The following is an 18,004-nucleotide window of genomic DNA, read 5'->3' as shown; positions in this document are numbered from 1 at the left end:
CCAGAGGGAGCCCTCGGTCTCGGCCTGGGCGGTGCGGCAGGTGTCGGACCAGGCCCGGGCTAACCCGGAAAGGCCCGAGAAGCTTTTTCAGGTGTTCTAGTGATTGGCAGCCCAGGGGGGAGGGCTTCGGGTGACGGCTGCCCCGCCCCCTCACGTCGGGCCTGTTGGCGCCAGCCTGGGGGAGGTGGGCGGGTCCCGGGGTCTGCGGCGCCCATTGGGCATGGGGGGGAGGAGGTGCCAGGGAAGGCCTAGGGCCCCGCCCCCGGCTTTGTGGCGACCAATGGGCGCGGCTCATGGGCAGGGCGTCGGTGGCGTCGGCGGAGGTCGGGCGGCTGAGGTGGCTGAGGTGGCCGCTGAGGCTGAGGCGGCGGGCGCGGCCGGGATGGCGAAGAGCCACGGAGAGAACGGGCCGCGCGCGCCTGCAGCCGGGGGGAGCCTGTCGGGGACCCGGGAGAGCTTGGCCCCGGGCCCCGACGCCGCAGCCGCCGACGAACTCAGCTCTTTGGGCTCCGATTCAGAGGCCAACGGCTTTGCCGAGCGCCGCATCGACAAGTTCGGCTTCATCGTGGGCTCGCAGGGCGCCGAGGGCGCGTGAGTATCTCCGGGGCTCGGAGCCGGGGGGCCGGCGGCCGGGGGCGGGACCCGCGGGGGGTCCTCGACGCGGACAGAACCGCTCTCAGAAAGGACAGACACGTCTCCCTTCCAACCAGGAACAACCGACCCCTTGTCTCCCTTGCCCCACCCCCACCTCCCCCCCAGCCGGACTGACCCACCCCTAGGAAGGGCCGACAGGGCTCTCCTCACCAGTGCGGGCTGGTCGACAGATACCTGTCCCAACCCCAGCACTGCCACCCTCGCCTTAGGGCTGGCTGAGTCAGCCAGCCCCTGACAGGCTCACAAGTGGCCGCCCCTCCCCCAGCAGGCTGCTATTCTCCATACCCAGCCTCCCACAAGACCCACAGACGCCCTTGTCTCAGCACCCCACTACCCCCACTTCAGGGGGACACCTTAGGCAGACTTCAGAGGGACGGGCTGCTCTGCCCCCACCGCACTCCGGGACAGACTGACCCTCACCTCAAGACACACGGACCTCTGGATGAATTGACATTGGTCAGCTTGGGACAGACAGTCCCTTCCCCTCATGGAAGGGTCAGAGAGTGCCCCCCTCTCCCCCCTCAGAGGCAGGTTTCTCCCTGTCACCAGCAGCAGGTGGGCAGGCACTGCCCCTTCCCAGTACCCACAGGATGATGGTACCTCACCTCTAGGACAGACTGTCAGCTGTCTCTGTGTATGCTGTGGAAACATGCACCTCCTCTCCAAATGCAGACTGTGGGGCAGGCAAGGAGACAGCAGGGTCCCTGCTCATAGCACACCCAGATCTCCCACACCCAGGCACCCAGCTGGCAGGCAGAGCAATGTGAGGCAGTGGAGCAGCACCTTCCCTCCAAGCGGAGTAAGCTGAGCAGCCACGTTCTGCCCCCACAGAACTCCCTGAGTCCAGTCCTCACAGAGATCGTATGTATGGGCTGGTGATGCCCTTAGGAAAGATGGACTCTAGACCCCATTCCCATCCCAGCTGTCCTATCAGGCTCTCTTATGACTTATGGAAGAGCCTTAACCATCTGTAAGATCCCCACCCCACACCCCATAAAGGTCCCTTCTGGGATTTTCCGCAGTCCCAAAGCCTCACATTCACCAGGCCTCCTTCTCCTTTGGAGAGTTGGAGAGAAATGCAGGCCCCTCCCCTAAGGAGAGTTCTCTTTTACCCACTGGATCTCTCTCCTCCAGCCTCTTCCCACTTGCTCATAGCAAACTAAGGCTAGTCCAGTCCAGGACTCAGAGAGCACCCCTTATTCTGATCCTTCACCCTGACTTGCAGCTTTGTCACAGTTCCCCAGGGATTAGCTTGTGAGAACCCAAAGGGTACTTAGGGTATATTTTTGAATTGAAGAGCAGACACCAGGGATCAGGGTCCTGGGAGGCATGAGGTCTAGAAAAGTGGGAAAGGAGTTCCCAGTTGCATTTGTGGGTGCTTGGAAGGAACAGCTCAGATTTGCTGGTGAATTCTGGGAGATAAGAATTCCTACTCCATGCTTATCAGGCAGTTAACCAGGTATCAGGGTACAGAGCAGTGTGATATAGTGGAAAAAGGCCAGATTTAGGAAGAAATCTTGCTGGCTTTGTGACCTTGGGCAAGTTCCTGAATCTCTGAGCCTGCTTCGTCACTGTAAAGGGAAACAGTAATACCTACTTCCAAGATACTATGGGGATTAAATAAGATGAAGTATTCGAAGGTGCCTAGCATAATGCCTGGCTCAAGTAGTGGCCCAGGAAAATGTTGTTTCCTTTCCTTTCCTTCTAAGGGTCTGAAAATTGATGAGAAAATGAGGGCGTACCTCTGGTATTTGTGGACAGAGAGGCCCCAGTGGAAGCACCTCCCTTTGGCTGTAGTCCCCAGCCAAGCAGCCAGACATCTGTCTTTCCCACCCTCCAACCGCAAACCAATGACACCGTCTGCATAATTGGTGTCTGTAGCGCTGGGACTGAGGTGGGATTCCACATCCCTTCCTCTCTGCCTGCCTCACTTTCTTGACCCTGTTGGTCAACCTAAAATCTCTGGTGTCTGAAAGCTTGGATGTTCCCTGTATAGTTTATATTGTTGTTCAAAAAAAGCCAAAAGTAAGTCCCTGCTCAAGGCCGTAAAAGAGGAAGTTATGGGAAGTTTCAGGGTGACTGCCCTGAACCCAGTCTCGTGGTTGAGGGCTAGGAGACCATGTGCTATCCCAGAGAAGTGAAACATTAGCACTGATGGCTGCAGTGGAGATGGCAGGGACTCTGGCTCCAGATTAAAGGTCTGTTTCAGCCATCCTGGGCCAAAGGTTGTCTCAAGACTATCAGTTTTGGCAGTTGCCAGGGGTTAGGGGGATGGGGGAAGAAAGCAGATCAGAAGCTACCCCACTCAGGTGATTGCTAGGTACCTGGCATGAGTAGATCATAAAATCATAGACTGTTAACGCTGGAAGGGATCTTACAAGTTTGACCAGCTTAACCCTAACTTATTATACAGATGAGGAAACTGAGGTCCAGAGAAGAGAATAACTTGCTTAAGATCACATAGCACAGGGCTTCCCCGGTGGTGCAAGTGGTTAAGAATTCGCCTGCCAATGCAGAGGACACAGGTTTGAGCCCTGGTCCAGGAAGATCCCACATGCCGCAGAGCAACTAAGCCCATGCGCCACAACTACTGAACCTGTGCTCTAGGCCCGCGAGTCACAACTACTGAGCCCACGTGCCACAACTACTGAAGCTTGTGCACCTAGAGCCCGTGCTCCGCACGCAACAAGAGAAGCCACCACAACGAGAAGCCTGCGCACCAAAATGAAGAGTAGCCCCCGCTCGCCACAACTAGAGAAAGCCCACGCACAGCAACGAGGACCCAACGCAGCCAAAAATGAATAAATTAAAAAAAGAAACATCACACAGCACATTAGTATCAGAACCAGGACTTGAACCCAGGGTTTCTGACTCCCCAGTCAGGACCGTTTCCACTGCCTTTACCACCCATTAATATGGCATATGGCCCCAGCAGTAAATCGAGTGCTGGACAGGTAGAATAGAAGGTTCCTAGAAGAACCTGTCTGCCCTCACCTTCCCTGGCTCAGGTCAGCACTTTTGACTCCCTCAGCAGTGTGGGAGGCTAACAGGGATGGCCCAGCAAGGATAAGGCTGTGTTGTCATTACCACTTCATTAGACTGATGAGCTTCAGGACTGGAACCAGGCTTTTTTTTTTTTTGCGGGGGAGCTGCGGCTTGTTGGATCTTAGTTTCCTGACCAGGGATTGAACCCAGGCCCTCAGCAGTGAAAGTGTGGAGTCCTAACTACTGGACCGCCAGGGAATTCCCTGGGACCAGGCTTATTCACTTTTTCCTCAGGCCTGCAGAGAAGTAAATGCTCAATTAATATTTATTTATTGAGTGACATTTACCGGCACACATTTCAAATCAGGAAGCTGAAAGTGAGCTTAGAGATGGCCATTCTCATATGGATAGGTAAACTGAGGCCTAAGAGAAGTGATTAACCTCACCTCTTCAGTCAATTAGGAGCAAAACCAGGAATTAAACCCAGAACTCTTGATTTCCAGCCCTAGGCCTTTTCTACTTCACCTTGTCCATCTTTTTTTTTTTCTTTTTTCTTTTTTTGGCTGTGTTTGGTCTTCGTTGCTGCTGCCTGTGGGCTCTCTCTAGTTATGGTGAGCCGGGTGGGGCTACTCTTTGTTGTGATGCGCGGGCTTCTCATTGCAGTAGCTTCTCTTGTGGAGCATGGGCTCTAGGGCATGCAGTCTTCAGTAGTTGCAGCATGCAGGCTCAGTAGTTGTGGCTCGCGGGCTCTAGAGTGCAGGCTCAGTAATTGTGGCTCGCGGGCTTAGTTGCTCCGCGGCATGTGGGATCTTCCTGGACCAGGGCTCGAACCCGTGTCCCCTGCATTGGCAGGCGGATTCTTAACCACTGCACTACCAGGGAAGTCCCACCTTGTCTGTCTGTTGAGGCTACTCTACAGGGAACCTTTGCTGGGCCCACGATGGTCCCTGCCTGCCCTTGAGCAGTAGCCAGTGAGTGGGGAGAGGCAAGAAAGCAGCCAGCCAGTGAAGGACCCTGTGGTGGCATGGGCACAGACAGGTATGCTGGCAGCATTAGTTCTTTTGGCTTGGCTGGCAACTGAGCTGGTTGTTGAAGCCCAGGAAGGACCAGAGGAGGAGAAAGAAGTATCCTCAGCAGGGAAGGGTGGGAGGAGTGATGTTACCATTCCTATCACTTCGGGGTAGGAAGAGCAGACCTGTTTGTGGGGGGGTGGGGGGTCCCTTTTGCAGCAAAGAGGACTTGGTCAGGAGGGGAAAGAAGGATATCAGTTGGATACCAGGTCTCTGGCCTGAGCAAGATGGCCTGAGAAGGGTGGATCCCTGACCTCCCTTTCCTTTTCCTATGTGATTGCCAGGACTGGCCTCCTGAAGCTGGAGTTTCCCACCCAGCTTCAGTCTGCTCAGTGCTTCAGGCCAGATAAGGTGAGGAGCTATGCTCTCTGGGGTCCCGTGGGTGTTGGCTTCCTGTTAGGGGATAGAGGGATCTGAACTGGGCCCAGGGAGAAACATCTGGAACAGCAATATTGTCTTTTGCTGATTTAGTTCCCCTGTCCCCTGGGCCCTCCACTACTCATAGCCAACTATGGCAGCCCTATGACTTTGGAAATCTTAGAACTGGCTTAATTGACATCCTGATAGTTTGGTCTGTGCCAGTTATTGTTGGGCCAGGGCCCTCCTGACAGGCCAGGGCCTGCCTCCCTGCTTTTCCACCACCTTCTCCAGTTTGTAAGTTCAGAACATCCTCTTTTCTTGAGCTATTACAGTTTCCAGGAGAGCGTGGAGCTGGCAGTGGAGTGGTCCCTGGGTAGCCCATCTGGAAAGAGACAGTTGCACATGTGGAGCCCCGGTCTATGACTCTGGGCCACAGATCCTTCATTTTCTCTCCTCCTTCTCTTCCTCCAGTTTCAAAGGAAAATCCGGTTTGGTAGCCCTGTGGGTGTTCTAGGCCCTCAGACAAGACTTGACTTGGTGAAGGAGGGGGCCAGCACACTAGCTGCTGCCCTGGGAAGGTGCCTGGGTGTCCGCCTGCTAGGAAATCCTAAGCTGTGGGAAAGAGATAAAGCGGTGGGACCTGCTTGATGTTTTGTCCTCCCAGCATCTGGGTCTGAAACAGGACCTTCAGGGGGCCAGTGAGGCCTGGCTCTGGTTCAGCCTTGCAATCTGTTTACACCGCGGTGGGAAAAAAAGGTGCTCTGTGCTCCCTCCTCACCTAAGCTCTGAAGTCTGGCTGTTTGTGTGACCTTGGACATATTGCTTCACTTTTATGAGCCTCAGTTACTCACTGTGAAATGGTTATGATAATACTGACTTTGCAGGGTTGTTGTAAGGTTTAAATGAACTGATGTTTGAAAAGAGCCTGACAACACCATAGGTGTTGTCAATGAATGCTCAATGAATGTTCTACCTCCTCATAGAGACTGGAGTAGCTAGCGGTCCTGTCTTTTCATTTCCTACTTTCCATCTCTGGCTGTGATGATGAGCGTCAGTGAGGTCCATCCACTGTGGGCAGGAGTGAACCCTAACCCATGGTGAACCCTTACGTTCCCCTGAGAGGGGTGGTTATCCCATTTTGTAGATGAGTACACTGAAGTTCTAAGAAGAAAGCGCCCAAGGCTTGCCAGCTGGTAAATGGAAGAACTGGGGCTAGAACCTGTTTCTCGACACTGAATCCAGTGACAACCTTGCTAAGGTGGAAGCCGGCGGGGCGCCAGGTGCTCACCAGTCCCTGAGGCCCCCACACCCAGAGCAGCAGTTAGCAGGAACCTGGCTACCTCCCCATCCCAGTGTGGAAGGCAAGGCAGGTCTCTCAGTACAGTCGAAGTCCATGGCCAGCCAGGCCAGAGAAAGACCCAGTGAAGATCCTTGGGGAGGCCCTGGAAGCCTGGCCAGATCAGGCCTGTTCTAGCCCTCCCATAGGCCAGAGTCTACACTGCTCTTGACCCCAAAATACTGCGTAATGACCATCTGACTTTGATATCTAGTGTGTGCTTTTTGGAAGAAGTGTTTCTTTGTAGGTAAGGCAGGGATTATGCATCCCGTACAGGTAAGAAATCTGAGGCTTGGAGAAGCCTTGCAGTTAGTTAACAGTGGAGCCAGATTTGGGAGGGATCCCAGATCTTCTGACTCTCAGCCCACTGCTACCACAGCTACGTGGACCTGCCCATTCTCTCCCTCACTCCAAGCCAGTTGAACCTCAGGCCAGGATGCATTGCCCACCAGAGCAGAACCCAGTCGTCATCCACCCATTGTCAGTGTCCTAGCTGATCACTCTCTTTATCCTGCTGGCAGCACACCTGACGGGGAAGAGGCCTCCTTTAGCTGCTTTGTCTGCCCCTGGCAAATCTGCTGCCATCCTGGGCCCAGGGAGGGAGACCCTGGCAGGGAGAAAACTCCTGGCTGCTCTACTGGCAAACCAACTCTCCTGATGCTTGACCTGCTTAGAAGCCCCCTTTCCAGGATTTTAGGGAAGCTGCCAACTTAGGCTTTCCTTTTCTAATCGTTCTCTTTCCCTTCTCTATCCCACCCCACCCTACTCTATTCCATGCTCTGTCCAGTTCCTCAGAGGCACAGCTTACCTCTTCTCTGCTCTTCATGTAGGGAAGTAGGCAGCAGACTCAGGAGCCTGGGAGAGAAAGCCAAGGCTTTACTATCACCAGTTTATCCATCTTAGCAGTGAGTTTATTTATCAAACATTTATTGAGCCCCTACTCTACCAGCCTCTGTGACAGGGACTAAGGATACAGAGTTGATCAAGACATCTGTGTCTTTTTGTCCTCAAAGCATTCACAGACTGGTTGGAAAATAGAAGCACAACCAAATCATTACAATGTTGAGCAATAAAGCCTGTAATGGAGGCATGTGGTTGCTCTGGGAATATATAGGAAGAAGAAGCAGCAAGCTCCAGCCATAGGAGCCCAGAGAAAAGAAGTGGCATTTGATCCAGGCCTGAGAAGGAGCAAGGAAGGCCATTCTGTTGTATGGGAGGGGGACCCGTGTGCAGAGTTCCCCCAGAAGCCAGCTGTTTGAGAAATGTGGTGTGCCAAGAGGTGACAAGAAGAATGGGAGGCGGGAGGATGACGTGAAGCAAGGGGAGGGTAGCAAAGTAGGTTGGGCAGACTGTGACTAGCCTTGAATGTCAGACTGAGGCCTCCTGTGTTTCATCAAGGTCAGTCTGGTGCTGGCATGGAAGATGGCATAAAGAGGAGCTGGGCCACAGGCAGTGAGAGCGGTTGGGAGAGGTTGGGACAGCCCGAAAGGGCTGTAGAGAGGCCTGGAAGAGTCCTGGAGCTATAAGGATGAAGAAGTCAGCAAGTAGGGCTTGGTGCCTGATTGGCTGTGTAGCCTGAGGGGAACTGGGAAGGCTTTGGCCAAGCTGAAGTGGCCCTAGCCATTCCGGGGCCTCCTGACCACAGGGAAGGAAGGCCATCTGTGGCCTTCTTTTGAAGCGGACAGTGGACTGCTGCTGACTCTGCTTTGTCACAGCCCTGGGCTCCCCAAGGTGCCTGGCATGGCTGGCACGCTCAGGGCACATCAAGGGTTTCTTTGTCTCTCTCCAGTAAGAGTGGGTTTGGCCTGGTTGGGAGGGGGTGGGGTGAGTGGAACTGAGCTTTGAGGTCTCTGCCCAGTAAACATATTGGATGGCAAGGAAGGCTGCAAGAAGGGCTAGACTCCTCTCCAAGGAGAGAGGAGTAAGGCCTGAGGGCATGGAAAGCCTACCTTAGGGCGGTATGTAGCTGGGGAGGGTAGGTTTGGGGCTTTTAGGCACAGCCTAAGCTGATCAAGGGGAGGTAGATGGCAGCTGAGGGCTACTTCATCTCACCTTTATTCTGTTCCTGGAGCTGGTGCCTCAGCTGGGAGGTGGAAGCAAGTCCAGTGCCTATGAGAAAGTGAACCCCTCAGCCCTTCGGGGCACCACCAGCCATTTCTCAGAGATGATTCTGGCTGGATATGTGGATTTAGGCTAATATGGGAAAGGGTTCTGAACCCAGGGGTCAAGGTGCCAGTGCCGGCTCCACCACTGCCCCTGGTGGTGTGTGACTTAAGCACGTCCTCTCACCTGACCATGGGGCTAATGCTCCCTGCTTTTCATCCAGCACATACTACGTGTGCAGCCATGTGCTAGGCTCTGGGGACTTGGTCCTACAGTCCCAAGACCTAGAGCCTAGCAGGGAAGTCAGACATTCAACAGTAGATAAAGGTGTGGTCTGTGTACAAAAGGATTGTGAGGATCAAATGAGATAACTGGATTAGGAGCATGTGTAAACAAACACTGCTGAACAGGGATCAGGAGACCTGAGTCCTGGGCTTCCCTGGGCCCCTAACTAGCTCTGCGACCTTGAGAAAGTTGCTTAATCTTTCTAAACCTCAGTTTCCCCTGCATGTAAACTAAGATAGTTTTAATGGGTGATGTTGAAGAGGTCTTCTGCTTCTAACATTCTGAGACTGACCTTGGAGTATATGAAAGGGGCTTTGAGAAGTTTTTTATCAGGTACCACACAAGTGCAAGGGGTCGTCAGGGCACAGCCCAAAAGGCCAATGCTTCCAGCATGCTCTGTTCCTCTTATGAGAGGACCTCCCTTTGTCAGACCAGTGGCCCTCATGTCTTTGGGAGTGCAGTCAAATCAAAGAATGCTTTGATTTGTCTACCTCTTTGTTCTGCGAAGTGCTTTCTTTCTCATTGCCTTGCAGTAATCCTTACAGGAGCAATGGGAAGTCAGTAGGGTAAGTTTTATTTTGCCCTGTTTACAGACAAGGAAACCTAAGCTGAACAAGTAATGGAATTGTGCCTAGAAGCCAGGGTTCCTTCTTCCCAATTTTCCATCTTACCAAAGCTTGTTGCCACTGTGTGGCCTGTCCTCCCTCTTCCTGTCCCAGCCTTAGGACTTTCAGTCCAGCCCCAAGTGTCTACACTTTTCCTAGTAGGCTTCTCGAGTTGTTTTTGTTGTTGAGTTGTTATAATGGATGGCACACTTCCTGTCCCAGGTCTCCACACACAGCCCCTCACATATACCCCAAGATAAGGCAGGAGCAGCTGGGTAGTAAGGGGCCCAGGAACATAGTATGGAAAACTCTTGTTCCTCCTCTTCTGTGTGTCCAGAAGCCATCTTTCTTAGCCAGCCTCTTTTGGAGGATGCTGTATATTTCCCTTTCCTCTCTGTCTTGGTTTTACAAAAAAGGAGAAACTAAATTTGGACCTGGGAGATCCTGGGTTCAAGACACCAGCAGACCTGACTTCAAGCCCTGGCTCTGTCACTTTCTAGCCATGTGACCTCTCTGAGTCTGTAAATGGGCCAGGTGGTGGCATTGGGAGAGGGAACTGGCCCCATGCCAGTTATGGTTATGAGTATTAAGGAAGGAAATGTTGGTAAAGCACCCAGCACAGTGTATGCCACAAAGTAAGAGTTCAGTGGTACATGGTGGCTCTTATAATTCGAGTGTGAATTATCCTCTAAGGTTTACTTCAGGCCTTTGGCATAATGGTGAGAGAACAAGGCAGTGTGGGTGTGAAGATCCAGACTTCCTCATGTGCTCTGCCTACCCACCCTTGGACCTTGGGGGTAAAGCGGGAGCCAATCCCACTCTGCTTGTGGTCTGGAGCTTTCTGTCCTGCCAGGGCAGGTTGGGAATCCCCCAATCAGTTCCTCATTGAGTCATTTGGAACAGAGCCCTCAGGTGACTCTGAAGACTCTGATGCGAGGGCCTGATCTTCTCCTTGGTCTGTGAAGATAAAGCAGAAGTGAGAACAAAATTGGGTCTCCTGAAAGATTCAATTCAAAGCATGCAAGTGTAGGGCTGCCTGGGGCCTCTGCCCTCTTGGGTAGTGGCAGTCACTTGGGGAAGGAGTAAGAGTTTGCTTCATAATTACCACCACCCTCCTGTGTTCCTTGTAGACTTTCATCCTTGGCTTCCTGTCCTGCCTCTGAGTGACCCCTTCCAACCTCGCAGCATAATCACATGGTAATGCCATTTCACAGAAGAGCCTGCATGGTGGACCATGCTTTCACCAATACCACCTCATTTAACTCTGTGAGATATAGTTATTATCATCATAATCTCCATTTTACAGAGGTAGACACCAAATCCTAGAGTGGTAAAGTGACTTGCCAAGCATCACACAGTATATGGCTCTGAGGTCACTAAGTTCCAAGCTCCCTGGGAGCAAAGCTTGTGCTCACCCAGCCTAGTGGATAGCAGTCAGTGCCAGAGTTGAGTGACAGAGCAGAAGAGCAGGGCCCAGGTATACCTCCCAGAGCTGTCCTCTGCTCACCCTGGACATTGGATAGTTACTGGCTTGCTGAAAACCTGAGTTTCTTCATCTGCAGAAGCCAGAGGAGGTGATAATTAGAGGATCTATTTCATGTGCTTGTTGTCAGGATTAAATGAAATAATTTAAGTGTTGAGCACCATGTCTGGTCCATAGCAAGTACCTGGTAAGTGTTATAACAAACATTCAATTATGTTAATTGAATATAGAATTATAATGTTGTAAAAGGCCATCATCAAGCACATCTGAACTCAGCCCTGTGCTGGGCTTCAAAGAAGATCCAGAGCTGGTATCAGGCCAGAGAGGGAGTGCCCTTTATGAAGCACTTTCTGTGCTTGTGCTTTTCCCATCTGATCTCAAGGTAGAGGATAGTATTCCCATCTCAGTGGGGAGAAAACTGAAACTCAGAGTGCCTGAGGTCACAAAGCAAATGAATCTGTCAACACACATTTATTGAGCACCAGCTTAGGTACTAGGCTCTGTTCTAGGGCCAGGACACACTGTGGAGAGTGTGATTGGCAGAGCCTCTGTCCCCCAGGAGTGCACCTTCTCATGGAATGCTGCCTCAGTGGAGTGGACAGTCGAGCGGAGAAGCCAGACTCGCTCCACTGGACTGCTCACATTCCCCAAACAAGCCAGGCCCTTTTCCATTCACTTGTGCTTTCCCATACTGGGTCTTTTGCCTGATGTGCTCTTTCCCCTTTCTTACCCTGGCCACTTCCTGTCATCCTTCAAGGACCATCTCAAAAGTCAGCTCCCCTTTAAAGCTTTCCCTAACTCCCCCCACCCCCACCCTGAGGGCTTCTTGCAGTCTCCTAGCACCTTCTACCCTTCTAGTTTTTCTGTGATAGCACCTCTGTGTGTGCTAGTTATTTACTCACCCGTCTGTCTCCTCTGCCAGATGGACCTCCCTAAAGGCAGGGACTACATTTTATTCAACTTTGTAGATTCAGGGCCTGGAACACAGGCTCTAGAGAGATGTGTATGGAATGTAATGAGGTGCTGATTGTGTTCTGCTCCTGGAGTGGTTAGGAAAGGCTTTGTAGAGATGAGACGGTATTCTGAAGGAGGCCTCAGAAGATGAGTGGGACTGAATTAGAGTTGGGGGAGGGGGAGGGAGGGCAGCTCAGAGAGACGGCCATCTAGAAATAGGGCTGGGAAAAAAGAAGGATGTGTAGAGGGAATAGGAAGGCCTAGGAGCCAGGGCCTGAGGTTTCTGTTGAACAAGGAGGGCAGTAGGGAGCCTTGAAGGAGTCTTGGCAGAGATAAGCAGTGAATCAAGACTGATTTGATAAGCTCTATCAATAAAATTTAGCAGTTTTGTAAGGATGGGTGAGGGGGGCTGTAATTGAGTCATGGGGGCCCCCAGGTGCCCACAGTGAGATTGTGACCTGAGGACCCAGTTGCCCGTGGGGAATTTCAAGTGGTACTCTGCCCCATAGGGGTGGGGGGTTGGGGAACGGATGTCTTCTGTTGAGAATAGTCTCCATACCTCTCTGCATTTGTCAGGGAGAGCTCCCCTGGGAGTTTTTGCTAAGGTCTGTGCCTTTCCCTAGCTGAGTGGGGGTTGGGGAGGGGGATTCCTTGCTTTTTGGAGCCAGCAAGGCTGGTGCTTAAAGGAACCATTTCTTGCCTCTGACATGGGGTGGGGGGGAGGGTGGGGCTGTGCAGAGTGGAGAGTTGGGCAGAGGCCCATGGCACTGAGGCCAGAGAAGGGTGGAGAGAAACTGTTTACCATTGTGCACTGACCCAGGGCTGGAAGGAGCAAAGCCAGGGAATTCCTTATGGGAAAGGAAGGCAGGCCCGGAACTAGCTTGTACCAGGAGTGGGGGAGAGTGAAGCAAACCAGACTCTCTGTCTCACCCAGACAGGCAGCCTGGACACTGCCCTACCTCCAGGTCAGGGGTTGCCAGGCCGCAGGAGGGAGCACCAGGCTGCTGCAGACCATCTTCCTTTTCTACCCTGACTCACAGCGTCGCCTTGGGCAGATCACTTACCCTTTGGTCTCCAGGCTTCCCTGGCTGTTTGGGGAGTGGGTGGACTCCTTAGGTAACCTCACAGGCCTCCCAGCCCTGACCATCAGCCATTTGCACACCACCAACCCACCCTCTCTTGATTCCAGTTTCCTGCCATTGGTTATTATGGAGCTGGCATAAAAGCTATTTATACTTTAGTCATTACCACCTCTTAGGTTAATGAACTCCAGAGGTTGTTACTGAGTGTGCAAAGTAGGTCAGCCTCTTGTTTATTCTCACTTCTTTTTCCAGCTCTGGGTGGGAGAGGGGAGCTCCCCCATCTTTGTTGTCCCTGGATCTGTGATTGCACATCCATTTCCCAATTTTCTGCACTTTCATCTTGCTCATTCTTGCCGTCTTAGCACAGCGGGTAGTGGTTCTCTACTTTACTGGGTGATAAAGGAAAAAGAAGGGAATGTAACAGGTATTGAGGCCCTGTTACATGTGGGTCACTTTATATTTATTGGATAGTTTAGTACTCAGTTGGCAGCCTCTACTTCCAGGCTGTGTAACCTTGGACAGATTATTCAGCTGTGCTAAGCTTTAGTTTTCTTGTCTATTAAGTAGAGATAATAAAAACTACTTCCTTGGGGACTTGTGTGCCTATGTAGTGCTTGGCAGAGCTAGTACAGAGCGAGTGCTGGAAATGTATCAGCTCTTACCCTCTCATGTGGTCTTTACTGCTGCCCTCTGAAGGGGTGATATTGCCCCCATGTTATAGGTGGGGAACCAGAAGCTCAGAGAGTGGAGTAGTCACAAAGTGGCAGAGCTGGGTCAGAAGCCAAGAGTTACAGTCTATGTGTCATTGAGTAAATGACTTAATCGCTTGGGACCTCAATTGCTTCATGGGTAAAATGGGGATAATTGTGCCCTGCTGCGTGTGTGTATGGACCAGTCAGATGAGAAAAGGGATGTGAAAGTGCTAGGTAAGCTGCAAATACCAGTCACCTAAAGCTACCATTAGCTGACCACCCACGAGGCTTGGTCCTTATACACATCTATTCTTCATTTAGGCCTTATAAAGTATGAGGTATGTGTATGGTCCCACTTGAAGATGAAGTTGAGACTTAGAGGTCTGTCTCCCAGTTGGAGGATCTGGAATGGAAACCTAGGTTGGTTGGCTTCAAGGTCCCCACTTTTTTTACTCTCTCCCACACTCCGCCCGATGGTTGAGATGAGGAGGATCAATCCTGAGGTCTGTGACCTTGGGCCTTCTGCTTGGGCTGGTTTAGAGAGTGAGGCTTGGAGGAGGCGGTTACACTGGTTCCTTGGGACCAAAGTTTATCTGACACCTTTCGATAAAGGGGTCATGGGCACAGGCACCACACCTGGCTGAGTCTGCCAACCGGAGGGGCTGAGGTGTGCTTGGGTGGAAAGTATTGATACATGGCTGGAAGGACAAGGCGGAGAGAGCCCAGGTCTTGAGTAGCCTTGGGAACTGGTCTTCTCCCTCTGAGCTCTTGGAAGTCTTTAGCTTCTGGGTCTGGGGAGAAGGCTAGGGAGCCTGCAGAGCCTGGTGTCGATGGAGTGTCACTGCTGCCTTGGGCCATGGCATGGCACAGCACGGCTAAGCCTAGCTCAGCCTGAGAGCCCGACAGAATCTGGGCTTAGTCACTCTCTGGCTGCCCACTTCTCTCTCCTCTGTGCCTCTCTCCCTTAGGAGGTGGTGGCCGAGGGTGTGCTTGCGAGCTTTGCCCATCCAGCATATTGGCCTCACTGAGCATTGCTACGTAGGGGCAAGCCGCTCACTGAGACAGTCAGAACGCTAGAGGAGGGTTTAGACTGTCTCCAGGGGTTTCGGGGCCAGAGATAGAGCTCCACAGTGGCACCTGGAGAACGGCCTGATTTCCTCACAGCCTTCCCAGGGGAGTGAGAAGCAACACATGAGTCACTATGGCAAAGGAAAGCCCTGGTTTTGCCACTTAATAGCTTTGGACTTTGCCCAAGTCATACAGTCTCTCTGACTGGGTCAAGTTTCTCATGGGTCTAATGGAAATAGTAATTAATCTATGAGGATCTCACTGGGCTATTAGGGGCACAAATAAAATTGCTGTAGGCAACAGTGGCTTGTAGCCCTGAAGGCAATACAGATGAAAATAATATCATGGAGAAAACCAGGCAGGCATCTGTTGAACACCTGTGAGGTACATGGTGGGAGTTACAGAAGTTCAAGACCCAGTCCAGTTAGGGAGGGACAGTGCTGAGCAATATGACCAAGTTGTAATGAAATGCTCATTTCAGACCATGTCTTGATTCATTAGTGATTTAGTGCTGAAATCGGTTTTAGGGATTGTGACCAGCATTAAAAGAAGAAGAAGAAAAAAGAAATAGAATAGGATATAGGGCTTCACTGGTGGTGCTGTGGTTAAGAATCCATCTGCCAATGCGAGGGACACGGGTTCAAGCCCTGGTCCGGGAAGATCCCACATGCCGCGGAGCAACTGAGCCCGTGTACCACAACTACTGAGCCTGCGCTCTAGAGCCCATGAGCCACAACTACTGAGCCCATGTGCCACAACTACTGAAGCCCGTGTGCCTAGAGCCCGTGCTCCACAACAAGAGAAGCCACAGCAATGAGAAACCCGCGCACCGCAGCGAAGAGTAGCCCCCGCTTGCTGCAAATAGAGAAAGGCCGCGTGTAGCAACGAAGACCCAACGCAGCCAAAAATAAAATAAATTTAAAAAAATAAATTAATTAAAAAAAATAATAGAATAATATAAAAATTGAACTGAAAATATCTGGTACATTAGTACATATAATAGTAAATTGTTTCATAAAATGTATTTTGGTTATATGTGTGTGTGTGTGTGTGTGTGTGTGTGTGTGTAGTCTCAGTCTAAAATGTATTTCTTACTGGGAGTTTCAGTTTAAAACCTTTGAGAAATGGTGTTCTAGGTCAGGATGAAGGTCTTCAGGTTGGAGGACAGCCAGTAAGATCTGGGCAGGCATGGAGGCTGCGTGGAGGCTAAGGGCTTGATCTTTGCAGGCAGAGGAGTATAGTACACAGGAGCATGGGCTGTAGAGTGAGGCAGGCCTGCGTTTGAATGCAGCTACATGGCCTTGAGCAAGGCACTGAACTTTACTAAGTCTTGGATTCTACTTCTGGAAAATGGATATATATAAGTGTTTTGGAAGATGTTGGTAAGTAGTAAATGATGTACAGGTGGTAACTACTATTGCTGCTGTTATTGTTGAAGTTGTCATTTTTATTATTATATTGGGCCCTGAAAGTGTTGCTGTGACTTGGAGAGGGGAGAGGAAAGGGCATTCCAGGTAGGGATGGGTGGGTGACAAGGGATAAGTACATGTGTGCCTGGTGTGGGGCTGATCTGGCTGAGAATTGTGCAGCCTTAGAAGGGGGTATTGAGATTATAGATAGAAGATACCAGGAAAATTTGGGGGAATTAAGTTTTAACTGTAAAAACTTCAACAGTAAGGGTGGCTTTACCTAGAGATAATGAGGCCCCATCCCTGGAGGAGTTCCAGCAGAGGCTGGGCCACTAGAGACTGTTCTCATTAGGCTCTTTTGGTTGCAGAGACTCCGTCAGGTCACCTTAAGGTCAGAGGGGTTTTCTGAAAGGGTGAGTGAAACTCTCAGACCTGAAGCATCCCCCATGGGCCATTTGGTTCCTTAAACTGCCATTTAGTCAGCTTCCCTGTCACTGGATACTGGCTCATGCTCTCCCCCCACTGTTAGGAGGAAGCCACCTCAGGGCCTCTACACCTTTATGCCATTTGCAGGGATACCCAGACCCCAACTCCATCTCACGGCTCCTTTCTGGGCATCTTTTGAGGGTCAATTCACGATGCAGGCCATCCAATCGTATAGGGAAATAGCCTCAGAGAGGGCAAGGGACTATCGTAGAAGGGATTCCTATATCAGACAGCAGTCTGATCAGATGCCTTCTGAGATCCTGACTGACCAGACTGAAGGGTATGTGAACCTTCTGATTTTTTAAAAAATGGGTAGCCTGCAGCTTTTCAGGCACACATCCTGTATGTAAAGAGAAGTTTACCTGTAGTTAGAGAGCATGTAAAGTGCTGAGTGCTCCGTTCAACCAGACCTCCAGACCTCTAGTGTCTTCCTTCCCACCCTCTCCAGGTGGGTTAAACTCCTCTGCTGTTGGAGAAGGCACTCAAATGACCATATTTCCTCAGATTTTTCCCAATTTAAGATTTTAAAAATCAAAATGGATCTTTCAATTGACATGTACATTTAAAGCAGTGGTGGGTTTTTTGTTTGTTTCTGAGCAGATCTTACCAAATCAGTGGTGTAGTTTAAAATCAATAGTGTCTTAGAATCCAGGAAATATGGTTGGTTGTTTTGTACCCATTTGAAATTCCGGTTTGAGGTTTGATGTTGGGGCTTTGAAACTGCCAAAGCTGTTATCTGGAATCATTTAAAAGAACACCGAACTTGAACGTGTTCTCCTGTGTATTTGTAGTTGGGAGAATGGGTATCTCTAGGGCCCTGCTGTCAGATCTTATCAATAAAGACAGACTGGAGGGTTGAGGTATCAAATGGGTGTATATTTAATCAGATGGGAATTCTCTGGAAACTGGTAATCTCAGGCGAAAGCCTTGCCCTCTTATGAGCCTCCATTTTCTCATCTGCTCTAGGGAGGGATTGGATCAGATATTATCCACATCCATAACTGCCAGCACTTCCTGTTAACTCAGTGTGGGTACCGCTTTTGTTTAGTCAGCTAGAAGGCTCATCCCCTGACTTGTATAAGTGAGTACTTTGTAGGTGATGGGAGGGGACCTTGCCTGTGATGCTGGGCCTTTGGTTTCCGCTCCCTGGGTGTTTTGGGGGCTGCCTGGAGATATGAATAATTTACATTCCTTTGTAATTTACCTGATCTAAAGGTATGGTCTCAGGTTTTCTCCTATGGGGAGGGATAGGAAGGAGAGTATCCTTGTGCCCTGGTTCTGTCTGTAGGTGGTGAGAGAGTCAGCAGTTCCAGAGGGTGGTAGCCTGTGTCCCTGTGTAGAAGGGGCCAAGTTTGCCCAAGGCTCTTGTCTCTCGTTGGCTGTTCAGCTCCAAGGCTGCTCTCAGGGCTGTGCAGTTCTCCAGATAAAGAAC

At 51.1% G+C, this 18,004-nt stretch overlaps 1 protein-coding gene across 2 annotated transcripts in view; it reads left to right on the top strand.

The window, feature by feature from the left end:
• Positions 1-319: 319 nt before the first annotated feature.
• TBC1D10A (TBC1 domain family member 10A) overlaps positions 320-18,004 on the top strand; it is a 30,187-nt gene continuing 12,502 nt past the window's right edge. For both annotated transcript variants that reach the window (XM_060028325.1, XM_060028324.1), the window contains exon 1: positions 320-591. In XM_060028325.1, coding sequence (XP_059884308.1) covers positions 383-591 — 209 coding nt within the window. In that variant the 5' untranslated portion in view covers positions 320-382. The remainder of the gene's footprint in view (positions 592-18,004) is intronic.

This window comes from Delphinus delphis, chromosome 13 (assembly GCF_949987515.2).
Source record: "Delphinus delphis chromosome 13, mDelDel1.2, whole genome shotgun sequence".
Classification (NCBI taxonomy): domain Eukaryota; kingdom Metazoa; phylum Chordata; class Mammalia; order Artiodactyla; family Delphinidae; genus Delphinus; species Delphinus delphis.
The sequence above is the reverse complement of the archived record's forward strand: the minus strand, read 5'-3'. Positions and strand labels throughout refer to the sequence as shown.